A 12,319-nucleotide genomic window follows, 5' to 3' on the forward strand; every position below is an offset into this window, starting at 1 on the left:
AATAAAAAAAAAATAGTAGATCTTTATATCTCTCAACATTTTAGAAGTTGTTTAGTGCTACTGGAAGCTTCTAAACCACAAAGCTGGAGGCTGACAAATATACAGGATAGAAAATGACAGCGAAGCCTTTGCAACACTATCTTACAGGCGTGGCCTCTAATGTTCTCCCCCCAAGGCCTGACAGAAGCTAGTTCAGACTTTGTGTAGGGTTTTGGGCAACAGCAGCAAAAGAAGTCATCAATTTTAGGACCGAGCTGAGGGGAAGTTAAAGGGATTGAATTCTACTATATCCGCTAAAAGCAGACCCTGATACTCGCTCCCAGAGTGCACAACCATTTAGGCTGCCAGCTTCAAGACACTGTACCATCCACAAAAATAGGGCAATTTGCTAATAATGTGTATTTTTTTCCCCCCCACCTCCTCAAGAACCCCTCGATAGGAGGTTTCTAGCTGCAGCACACAGGTCACCACCAGGACAGGGATTTCAGTTAGCTTTCAGTTACTCCTTGGGATTCCAGATGTACTCCCGGAACATTGAATACAGCACACCTACAAGACACGAGTATAAGCACAAAGATAGGTTAAATAGGAAATAATGAGTTTCAAAATGTGAATAATTAGTTACAGTCTCATCAATAACATTTCCCCTTCTCTTTTGGTGGATTTTTTTCATGTGTATTTTTCAGTGTGTATTTTCCATACACAGGAGAAAGTGGGGAGGAAAGCGTACTGTGCGTGAAAATGCAGCTCCCAAGCCAATTCTAGTTTGCTTTGCAGCCAAAGTCAAGCTTTTCTGTTGCACCTTCTAGGAATACAGGAGAGATTGTGTTCCATGGATCACACGTGTACACACAGACACAGCTGCAATACTTAGAGGTAACCGAGATGTACAAATCACTGAGGACATTCAAGGACACAATTCCAGTCCTGAACATAGCTATAAAATACATAATACCACAGTCTACACAAGCTGATTTTCTAATGCACTAAACAAACACAACAAGAAGTATTAAAATCAGATAGTCTTTTATTTCCTTTGCCTCTCATTTCAACACCTGCAGAAGCTCACAGGCTTCTGTTTAAAAGTGGCAGCTTCTTCTCTCCAAGTTAGTGCAGTTTAACATTAAATACATGTACTTGACCATCATGTTAGTCTAGAAAGGCTCAGCAAACACCAATAACCACCATAACCAGCCTGAAGTAATAAAGGCCAGGACACCTGCACCCCAGGGATGTTTCATGCTCACTGTATTATCCACCAGGAGAAGGGATGTGAGAGGTCCCTGCCACTCACTAGCGCTGAGGGGTTTCACGTTTGATACGTACCACATGTTAAGGCTCCCACTGCAAAGCCCTGGGCTGCCACACGTGTGTGAATCAGGTGAAGTGACATTTTCATCTGGCCTCTGTGCTTCAGTCTGTACAGCCCGTAGCCAACCACCAAGGTGAAGCCAGCCATCCCTACAAGGCAAGGGAAGCATCCTTCTGGGTCAAGATCCATGTTACTGAAATGTGTGACATGAACCACTTAAAGTAACCTGGGATTGATCCTGTTTTGTTCTAATCACTGTTTGTGTAGATGGCAAGTTGTGGCCTCTCTACTGTTTCCATTTAAGTGCCATCTCATCACATCACAGAATCACAGAACCATTTAGGTTGTTAAGAGACTGTCACAGTCATTGAGTCAAACAGTTAACCCAGCACTGCAAGGTCACCTCTAAACCATGTCCCTCAGCACCACATCTACATGGCTTTGAAATACCTCCAGGGATGAGGACTTCACCACTGTCCTGTGCAGCCTGTTCCAGTGCTTGACACCACTCTCACTGAAGAAGTTTTCCCTAATATCCACCTGAAACCTCCCAACAACCCAAAGTACAACCCAAAGCTGTTTCCTTTGATCCTTTTGTTTGTTACCTGGGAGAAGAGACCAACCCCCTTCTTCCTGCAAGCTCCTTTCAGGTAGTTGTGGGGAGTGAGAAGGTCTCTTGCCCAAGTCAGTGCAGTGAAGAGCAAGGTATTTCCATGCCACACCAAGAGCTCAAGGTGTCAGTCTGCTGGCTATTTTTCAGACAGCACAAGCACTGCTTGCATCATTTCCTGGGCAGCAGCTCACACCCAAGAACACAGCTGAGACCCTCAGCCTGACACACCCCCAGCCTGATGAGGTTGCTATTTTGAGTGTTGTCACATTTGGCCAGGTTTGCTGTGACAGGACAAGTCATATGTTAGTTGTCCCAGGCTGTGGGGACAGGGGTTCAGCCAGGTCTCTCTCATGAAGGACCAAGAGCCTGTCCCTAACAGCCCAAAGGCTGTGCCAGCTCCAGTATGTGTACACTGCTGCTCTCAGAGCACAGAGCAGCAATGCACTGAATTGCCCATTCCATCCACTGATTATTTATGTAGTCCAAAGCAGGCTGCCACCATTTAAGTGGTTTGTATATTTTACTGACCAGAGCCCAGACAGCTTGTCTCCCTGAACAGGAGGATTACCAATTCCACTTGTGGAGCTGCGAGCCCTGACTTCACTGGTGTGTGAGCCACTTAATGAAGCTACCTTCATTAAACACCAATTAAGAGTTTTAGGTCCTTCAAACTAGCTCCAGCACAGGCTGAAGGTAAATTCTGGCAATCTGCTCAGAAGAACCCAAACTGGAGGAGGTTATAATACATCCAACTAAGCCAGAGGACAAAGTCCTGAGACCACAGATACCAGTGACAGATATCTGTTGGCAAAAGACCAGGGCAGTTCACCCCAGATGACCTGACTGCTCTCCATTTAAGGTGGTTGGAAATCAAAACTGTCCTGTGTCAGTTCCTGATCAGAGGAAAGTTTTCAGGAGGAACGTGACTGATCCCATCCTCCCCTCAGCAGCTTTTTTTGGGTCTCAGCAAAGAGGCTGAGAACTTCAACTGCCTCAAACTGGGGTACCAAAAAACCTACTAAACCCCACACTTTAAGGAATGTCAGCAGAGATGGTGAGGTTTTAGCAACTGGGTTGTATTTTGGATATTTCTGTCTTGTTAACTTGTTAACCACTTTGTGGTTACTAGGAACTGTGGGATCACTACACTGCAGAAGAGCTTCCAAGCAGACTCCTTACCACCCAGCAGTATTGCTTGAACATGTTTCCTAAGCTCACCTAAGCAGTCTGTCAGGGTTTGTTTGGTTTGGACTTTGAGGGGAATTGCAGGTTCTGAGTGATGTATTTCAGAGAGCAGGCCTCATTGATTTCTCTGCTTCAGGCAGAACAAACACTGATACAGGCAGGAGGAGTGCTGCTGGCACTGCACAGGGTGCTGCACAGGGAAGTCAATTCAAAGCAATTTCCTGTTCACAGGAAGGCAGTGAGCAGTAATGGTGCTTATTGCCCGTGAAGAGGAAGGACTATGTAAACACACTTCTTCATCCTTCAACTTACCAATGGGTACAAATGGTGTCTCTTTAAATTTCTTTAACAGCTTTGAGGTCTGGCTGGAGTCAGACTCATACTCGGTGAGAACAGAATCCTGGCTGGATGACATGGTGGCTGTGAAGACAAAGAGTCTCTCTTCAGCTTTCAGAAGCACCAAGTTAAGAGAACTTTAGACAAAGAAAATCCTTTTCATATTCCACCAGTGACAAATGCCCATGTAGTAAAGTATGACCACAGGAGCTAGACATGAGCTGATGAGGTACCTACAGATGATTTAACTTAGGTGAAGTCTTGGGAAGCAAGATCATTGCATACCAGAGTGTGTAAGGACAGGACACACAAACAGTAGCAAAGCAACACATTTTTGCCATCTTTCACATCCCACTTCTCCCTCCATGCTCACGGGCACCAAGAAGCCACCAGAAGTTTTGGTCACTGCCCATGTTTCCTTTCAGGACTTCCATCCAGACCACTTTGCTTTCCACAGGCTGTTCTTTAATAGCAGCCCTGACCTCAGAAAAGTTCATTCCTCCTCTTTTACTCCGTTCCAAGAACGGCAACCAAAGCCCCTGGGGGTGGAAAGTGGGAGCTGTTGCAGAAGGTCAGCCCTACCTGGCAGCTTCTTAGTCCCTACTATAGCCTCATCCACCACTCCAACACGCTTCAGACTCCCGCTGGAGAACACAGAGTGTAAAATGGCTACTGCTGAGGAGTGGGAGCAAGTCTTGGAGCCTTTGAGGGGTGCAGACTCTTGTGAGGATGCATGGAGGGAGCAAGGAGAGTTTCCACTGCACCAGAGGTCATTTCTCACCTGTCGCCGAGGTAAAAAACACCCCAGCAACATCCACCCAGCATCCATGCTCACTGAGCCACCCCCAGCGAGACCACCACAACCTGCCAGCTTGTCCTGCTGTCCCCATCACAGCTTGCCCCTAGACCAGTGCCGAGCATAAACACCACCCTTTAACCATGGCCTGTTTCTGCCAGCACAATTAGCTCAGCAACATCACTAAGGTCTCCTCTAGAAAACTCTCTACTGCTATTGTTCCACCAGTGCCCTCAGCAGCAAAATACAGCTCGCCCTCACATGGAGCTACTCCAAGATCTCAAAATAAACCACCAGGAATTTAATTTAACACCAGGCAAAAGATACTTCAAACGTAGCTGTGCTCCCTGGTTACGCAGCACTTTGGGCCCATACACTACAGCCCACTGAGAGGTTTGTGAACTGAACTACAAAGTATTTCCTCTGCAGGCCATAAGATTCGGGCTCTCTGTGCCTGCTGCAATTACTCTGATTTGCTAAACAGAAGTTATATTTTAGTCTAGCTCACTTGGAGAGGGAAACATGAGAACACCCCGTCGATGAAAGAGGTGGAGACAGACAGAGGTGAGATTTATACAAGATACCAAGAAGTGAATCAATTTCTCCATCGTAAAAGGTTTCTGTGACCTTCAGCACTCGCGGAAGCTGGGGTGAGCACGGGGCAGAGGAAAGAGTGGGAAAGTAACAGGTCCCAGTGACCCTCCTGATAAGGAGGTGGCCAGGGGCACCACTAGCTTGCCTTCCCCTTGCCCAGACCCACAGCAGGTGCCTGCCCTACTCCAGCACCAGGTCAAAAACACCCCACACGAGGCCTCCGCCCTACACTGGGCCCCGGCGTCTCCACCCACATAGGGCCTCTGCCTATAGACCTGTCCCTGGTGCTCTTCCGTACACCATCGTTGCCTCCCTGCGTCTCAGCTCTCGCCTCGGCACCGAAATCTTCCGTTCCTGGCTCCCCCATGCCCGTCCGCAGAGGCCCAGCACTCACCACGCTGCTGCTGCTCCCCGCTCCCGACACCGGCCGGCATCTGCCGCGCCTCGCCCCGCCCCCACGCCTTATTGGCTGGGTGCGCTCCGCCCCCCGTCCGCGGCGCCCGCAGGCCGGGCCGGAGCACCACAACTTCCAGCGGGCAGCGCGGTAGCGCCTCCAGCCAATCCAGAGCGCGATCGTTCTGCCGCTAGCCAATCCGGGGCGCGGCCGCTGACACGGCCTACTGATGCGGGCGGGGACGGAAGCGGTGGCTCTTGACGTCACGGCCCGGGGCTCTGCATTGCGGCGGGCGCGGAGCCGCGGGAAGAGGGGGCGGCTGCTGGCCTGCCCCGCCGTTAGGGAGCGCTGCGAGGCGGGGCCTGCACTCGGTCCCGTTGTCACAGTGTGCAAGCGCTGTCTGCAACCTGCCCCCGGCAGCCTTACTCCACAACCTCTGCCCTCAGCTTGCACCCTGTGCCTACGACACGTCCCCGCAGCCCCGGCCTGCAGTGCTGCTCTCGGCCGCTGCTCTCTGCCTCAGCCCCAGCCCGCAAGCTGTGCCCACAACCTGTGCCTGCAATCTGTCCTCGCAGCCCCTTCACTCAGTCCTCGCCCTCAACTTCTGCTTACAGCCCTCGCCCGCCGCTGGGTGCAGTCCTTGCCCGCAGCCCATGCTTGCACCTGAAACCTTCGAAACCGGCAGCCCTGCCTGCAAATGAGTGCGTTTTCCCACCCACGCACGGCAGGGAACAAACTCCTCATAGCTGCAAAACGTGGAGACTTCGGGTTGAACTTGGCAACTTGTTTCACCCCAAAATGCGTTTTACTAACTAGAAGATAATGTGGTTCTGTAGAACCCGCCCTGGGATCCCGTTGCTGCCTAGCCCTGTCTCCTGGGAGCAGCTTATCAAAGCAAAACAGCCAAGAAAAGGCCTTTCTTCCAAAAACCCTGCCTGGTTTTTCAGTGCTTTGGTCCAGTGTTTGCCATTTCCCCATCTCAGAGCAGGGTGGGAGGCAGAGCTCCTTGCAGGGCCAGTCTGCTACCGCTGCACAACATTTTTTGGCAGCATAAAGGAAAGTGACTCAGATAACCGCTTGTTACTATTGCTCTATCTCCTTAAATGTGCTTCTCATTACATCTAATTTGGTTATTTTAATTGCCAAAGCCATTAGGGCTCTGCAGAGGCTGAAAAGAAGAAGAAAAAAAATAAATCTATGCAATTATCAGCAGCCAAATTGAGTTAAAACCTTGTAATAAATGACAGTGGAGGCTACTTTCTGCAGTGACTCTCAGAGGTGCATTTAATTCCCTGCATCTCTGTGCGATATGTGCTTCAAGGGAGAAACTCAATTAAAACCCCAAACTTACTTCATAGTAACTGCTGGGCTAATGAAACTGCTGTCACCTGTAGCTGCCCTCTGGCTGTGTCTGGTGTCTCGGCTTCATGAGCAGCTTCTTGCTCTCTGCTGATGTGTATGTTGCCCATATATATTTATCCATAGAATCATCAAGTACAACCTAAGACCTAACACCACCATGGCCACTAAACCATGTCCCAAAGTGCCCTCTCCATATGTTTCCTGAACACCTTTGGGGACAGCGACTCCACCACCTCCCTGGGCAGCCTGTTCTAATGCCTGACCACTCTTTCTGTAAAGAAATTTTTCCTGCACCAGATGTAGATGTTGGTGGACACATGCCTAGACACAGCACAAAGATGCTGTCACCCACTGACCAATGCCAGGAAAGGCAAAACAAAACCAGAGAGGTCACACTGAGCTCACATTTCCTGCCCACGCTGTTACACAAGTAAAAGAAGTTCCTAAAAGTCTGATTCAAGCCTCCAGGAAGATGGGAACAGGAGAAGCAGCTCCTGTAAGTGCATTTTCTGCTTCTTGCTTGTAGGCAAAGCTGCACAAGAAACATGGAGAGGTTCCTTTTTGTTCTTGAAAGGGAACCAGAGCTGGGGCAGGCTTGGGATTAATTTCTGAGCTCAGCCCACACTGCGTTCATCTATTCTCTGCTGTGAGCTGTGGGATGTGAATGCCAGTGCCAGCCTGATATGGAAGGGGGAAAAGGCAGGGCAGAGGGAGAAAAGATGTCTCAGTGTGCTGGGAGAGACCCAGAAATGGGACTTTTGGGGATGTAGGTGCAGAGGTTTTGTGGGGGGGAAGGTGTTTGGGTGTCTTGCTGTGTGTGTCTGTGATCAGAAGCGCTGGTGGGCAGCTTTTGTTTCCTTTTGAAGGCTAAGGATGAGTTTCCTCCAAATATGAAACAGGGGAAAAAAAGGGGGGGGGGGGGGGGGGGGGGGGAAGACAAAAGGTAGCATGGTGGCATTCTTCCATGGCAGATCTCTGCTCTCTGTGGCTGCTCTGTCTGAAGTGCCCTGCAGCACTTGCATTGTTGGACCCGATGATCTTGAAGGTCTTTTCCAACCAGGTTAATTCTGTTCTATTCTAAACTGAGAGTCAGCAAGAAAACATTTCAGTCCAGCCCAACCCACATTTTCCTCTCTTTTCAGCTGCCTGGAACTGCCTGGGATGGGTATTTAATCAATTTCAGACGTGAGACCACAACAGGTATGTCCACAGCTTCACCCAGGGGAGGTGGCTCAGGCAGATCCCATGTCCCACTCCAGGGGACAGGCTCTTCCGTGACAGCCATTGCCCAGTTTAGGTGGAGTTTGCAAAAGAGAAAGTCTTTTTGTGTTCTTGCATGTGGGTTTTACTTTCTGAAAAATCAGACTCCCAAAGTAGGAAGCTTTCCAAATCAGTCACCATTTCCTGAAATCTGGGCTGCAGCTGTCCAAACAATGAGACCAGCCTGCAGTCCTGAGGAGCAGCCAACTGCCCAGCCCTCACTCTCCTCCATCAGCAAGATTTCAATCCTCTCCTCATCTCCTGCAGGATCAACTCCAGCACTGTCCTTCCACCTAAACCTGTACCTCTATCCCTGGGAGGTGTTCAAGAGGGGATTGGATGTGGCACTTGGTGCCATGGTTTAGTCATGAGGTCTGTGGTGACAGGTTGAACTTGATGATCTTTGAGGCCTCTTCCAACCTTGGTGATTCTGGATTTGATTCTGGTGCTTTTGAACACCTCCAGGGATGGTGACTCCACCACCTCCCTGGGCAGCACATTCCAATGGCCAGTCTCTCTTTCTGGGAAGAACTTTTTCCTCACCTCCAGCCTAAAATTCCCCTGGCACAGCTTGAGACTGTGTCCTCTTGTTCTGGTTGCCTGGGAGAAGAGACCAACCCCCACCTGGCTACAACCTCCCTTCAGGTAGTTGTAGAGAGCAAGAAGGTCTGCCCTGAGCCTCCTCTTCTCCAGGCTAAGCAATCCCAGCTCCCTCAGCCTCTCCTCATAGGGCTTGTGCTCAAGGCCTCTCCCCAGCCTCTGGACATGTTCAAGAGTCTCCATGTCCTTCTTAACTCTTGATTCCTTTCACTGTGCTTTTGCTCTTAGGTGGCCACTTGTCAAACTCAACTTCAAAGGTGACAACACCAATGGCTGACCCCTTGCTGGAAGCTGTCAATTCGAGTGACTACCTGTATGAGTACCTGGATGAGGAGGATTATGTGCTCTATGGCCTCTGCACAAAAGAAGATGTACTCTCCTTTAGCAGAGCCTTCTTGCCATCTTTTTACACCGTGGTCTTCCTGGTCGGGTTGGCTGGGAATGTCCTTCTGTTTCTCGTCCTCGCTACGTACATCAAGAAGAAGAAGAAGATGACAGAGGTGTATCTGCTGAACCTGGTGCTTTCAGACTTCCTCTTGCTACTAAGCCTTCCTTTTTGGGCTCTGTACATTTCCCAGTGGGTCACCTGGGACATACTGTGCCCTGTCTTAAATGCCACGTACACCATGAGTTTCTACAGTGGTGTCTTTCTTGTGAGCTGCATGAGCCTGGACATGTACCTGCAGATGGTTCATGCTTGCTCTCCTGGCAGCGCCATGACACGAAGGAAGTCCATCCTCATCGTGCTGGTGGTATGGATTCTTTCCATGCTTCTCGCTGTTCCTGATGGCCTCTTCACCAGCACAAGGCAAATCCACAACAAAACCATCCTGTGTGCCCATGATTATGGCCAGAAACACTTGTTTTGGAGAGTTGTCTTTCGGGTCATCCAAAACCTCTTGGGTTTCCTTGTCCCATTCCTCTTCATGGTGTTCTGCTATTCCCGCATCGCCTGTGTCCTCACCAGGTCTCAGGTGCCTGGCTCAAGGAGAGTGCTCTGCTTAGTCTTTACTCTGGTGTGTGTCTTCTTTGTCCTGTGGTCCCCTTACAACATTGTTCTCATCCTTCACTCCCTGCAAGATGTGGGTGTGATCAGGAGCTGCGAAAGCAGTAGGCAGCTGGACTATGCCATGCAGATCACGGAGAGTTTGTCCTTTGTCCACTGCTGTCTCAACCCCTTGCTCTATGCTTTTGTGAAAAAGCCTTTCAGGTTATTCTTGTGGAAGATCCCTCAGGCCATTCTCAGGAGAAGAGCTTTCTTTGACATCCAGCCCTCTGAGACAAGCCAGTCTTGCAGCAGATATGCAGCTGAGATAGAGATGCTGAGCATCACAAATGTTTAGCATCACCATTAAGGCTCAGGGGAGACCTTATTGCCCTCTACAACTACCTGAAGGGAGGTTGTAGCCATGTGGGGGTTGGTCTCTTCTCCCAGGCAACCACCAGCAGAAGAAGAGGACACAGTCTCAAGCTGTGCCAGGGGAGGTTTAGGCTGGATGTTAGGAAGAAGTTCTTCCCAGCAAGAGAGATTGGCCATTGGGATGTGCTGCCCAGGGAGGTGGTGGAGTCACCATCCCTGGAGGTGTTTAAGAAGAGACTGGGTGAGGCTCTTGGTGCCATGGTTTAGTTGATTAGATGGTGTTGAGTGATAGGTTGGACTTGATGATCTTGAAGGTCTTTTCCAACCTGGTCTATTCTACTCTAGTCTGTTATTTACCTTATTTACGCCTCAGATATGCCCTCAATGCTGAACTTTACTGGTCCTGGCCCTATGATGGAGCTGGTGCAAGCTCATAGCACTGGTAACCAGATTTTCCATCATAGGGCCAGCATCAAGGCAAAGGATTTTCCACACTGGGGTTGAAAAAATGTACTTGAGATTTTTTTTTCTGTTGTAACTGGAATTACTCTAACAGGATTGTCTTGGCTTTATGCTCATGGAAGAAACCCAGCTCCTCTCTGGAGTATGTGAGTGGATGAAGGAGAAGCTTTGTCTAGATGTTGTGCCTTTAAAAGGCAGATTGAAACTTGGGCAGAACTTTCCCCACTAGATCCCAAAGGGTCTGGTGGAGGAGAGTGATCTCATTATCTCTCCAGCTTGTGAGGAATGGATTTGCCTTGCTCATCTATCAGCCACATGTGGGTGGGTCAGAAGCCCTGCCTGAACGGTGCCTTTGCATCTCCAGCATTTTGCCTTCCTCTAGGTTGATGTGACCAACTGGGCTCATCCCTTTTTCTACCAGAAGAGACCACATGAGGAACCAGGCACCTTTCAGCTGGATTGTCTGACCAGTGATGGGTTTCTCTCTTACAATGAGCTCTGCCACACTCAGGCCTCCTGAGCAGGAAACTGCCTTTCTGAGGGGGAGATCCTTGGTTGGACATCAGTTGATCATCAGCTGATTTGAGATCAGTTTGATCAGTGAGAGACTTCAAACCAGTGAGAACCAGTGAAGAGGATTACAAAAGTGGGCTCAGCAGAACAGTGATGGAAGTATTCCTGAAGAGCTGGTTTGAGGAGATAAGAAAGATCCACAGAGACCTTCATTAACTTACATCTTGGCTTTGCAACATCACAGCATGAGAGCATGGCCTCAAGCAGAGGAGCTCTTAGCCAATCCATGCTACCCAGTGCAGCTTTAAAGATCAAGGATATTAGTTTGCTGACATTTATTTAATGGTACTATTCACTTCTTGAACCTCAAAAATGGGCCCTTTCCAGACTGGAAACCTATTGAGCACCAGGGTTGCCTAGGACTGTGCAAATAAGATTAATAATTCAAGAGAAAACATGCAGCACATTACTGTTATTGCTAGGCCAGGCCACTGGGCTGAGCAGGGCTCTGAGTTGAACTGGGAAGGTGGATTTGTTTTCACTGCTGTTAGTTTTCTTGCCAGTATTGCTACAGTTTGCTTCCAAAACTATGAGGCTTAAAAAAATATATATTTATTCTGACTTTTTTTCCTTAAAAAAAAAAAGAGGGCAAAAATCAATATTTATCTGATGCTATGATGTGGCCTTCACTCCATGGGTCAGGTCACTGGGAGGGAATGTGAAAGAGGAGAGCATCTGGGAAGCAGAAATGAAGATGGTGATCCCATACAGAGGAGGACTCATGGGACTGTGTGAAACTTCTGATGGGATGCTCAGGGAAAGGGCAAAGGTGAAGGAAGTGGAGGGGGGTGGATAAAAGGGGCTGGTTGTGTGTAAGCCCTGTGCCTGCTCACAACAATCTGCCCTATCACCTTATTAAATACCTTTTCTTTACTCTCTTTCCATATGGTGTCACTCTCTGTCTGCATGAGGGTGCTGTGAGGTCCAAGCACCAGCCTCCAGGGCAGAGGCTACAGTGACTGGCTGCGTAGATCATTGAATCATGGAGTATTGGGAGCTGGAAGGGACATTTAAAACTCACCCAGTCCACACCCCTGCAGTCAACAGGGACATCTGCAGCTAGAGCAGGTTGCTCAGAGCCCCAAACAACTTGTCCTGGAATGGTTTCAGGGATGAGTCACCTACCACCTCTTTGGGCAACCTGGGCCAACACTTTGCCACCTTCAGTGTAAGTTTCTTCCTTCTGAGATGAGAGGATGGCAGCACCCAGAGGCATGGTGCTGGATGGGGCACAAAGTACTTGGTATCATCCCCAACCCCCATCTGGAGGATGGGGAGCAGAAGGGACTGGGGAGCAGAAAGGACTGAGAAGCAGTAGGGAGAATGCCAGAAACAGGGATGGGAGCAGACAGGTTGGGGTGCTCCACTGATTGAAAGGGACACAACTGCTTTGCAGTTGCAGAGCACCTGGACAGAAGAAAGTGCTGTAGTCTGTCTGGTGCTCTCCAGTCAGGCAGTGGGTTTAGCCATCT

At 49.3% G+C, this 12,319-nt stretch overlaps 2 protein-coding genes across 2 annotated transcripts; one reads left to right on the plus strand and one right to left on the minus strand.

The window, feature by feature from the left end:
- Window positions 1–171: 171 nt before the first annotated feature.
- Window positions 172–5,289, minus strand: HIGD1A (HIG1 hypoxia inducible domain family member 1A). The gene is made up of 4 exons (XM_009898134.2): window positions 5,231–5,289; window positions 3,423–3,530; window positions 1,327–1,461; window positions 172–549 (listed from the first exon to the last, which is right to left on the minus strand). The coding sequence occupies exons 1-4, from the start codon at window positions 5,268–5,270 to the stop codon at window positions 500–502; spliced, it is 333 nt and encodes a 110-aa protein (XP_009896436.2). The 5' UTR covers window positions 5,271–5,289; the 3' UTR covers window positions 172–499.
- Window positions 5,290–5,459: 170 nt separating this feature from the next.
- ACKR2 (atypical chemokine receptor 2) lies at window positions 5,460–9,876 on the plus strand. The gene is made up of 2 exons (XM_054171281.1): window positions 5,460–5,601; window positions 8,681–9,876. Exons 1-2 carry the CDS (start codon window positions 5,460–5,462, stop codon window positions 9,793–9,795), a joined length of 1,257 nt encoding a protein of 418 aa, XP_054027256.1. The 3' UTR covers window positions 9,796–9,876.
- The last annotated feature ends 2,443 nt before the right edge of the window (window positions 9,877–12,319 follow it).

This window comes from Dryobates pubescens, chromosome 21, assembly GCF_014839835.1.
Source record: "Dryobates pubescens isolate bDryPub1 chromosome 21, bDryPub1.pri, whole genome shotgun sequence".
NCBI lineage: Eukaryota > Metazoa > Chordata > Aves > Piciformes > Picidae > Dryobates > Dryobates pubescens.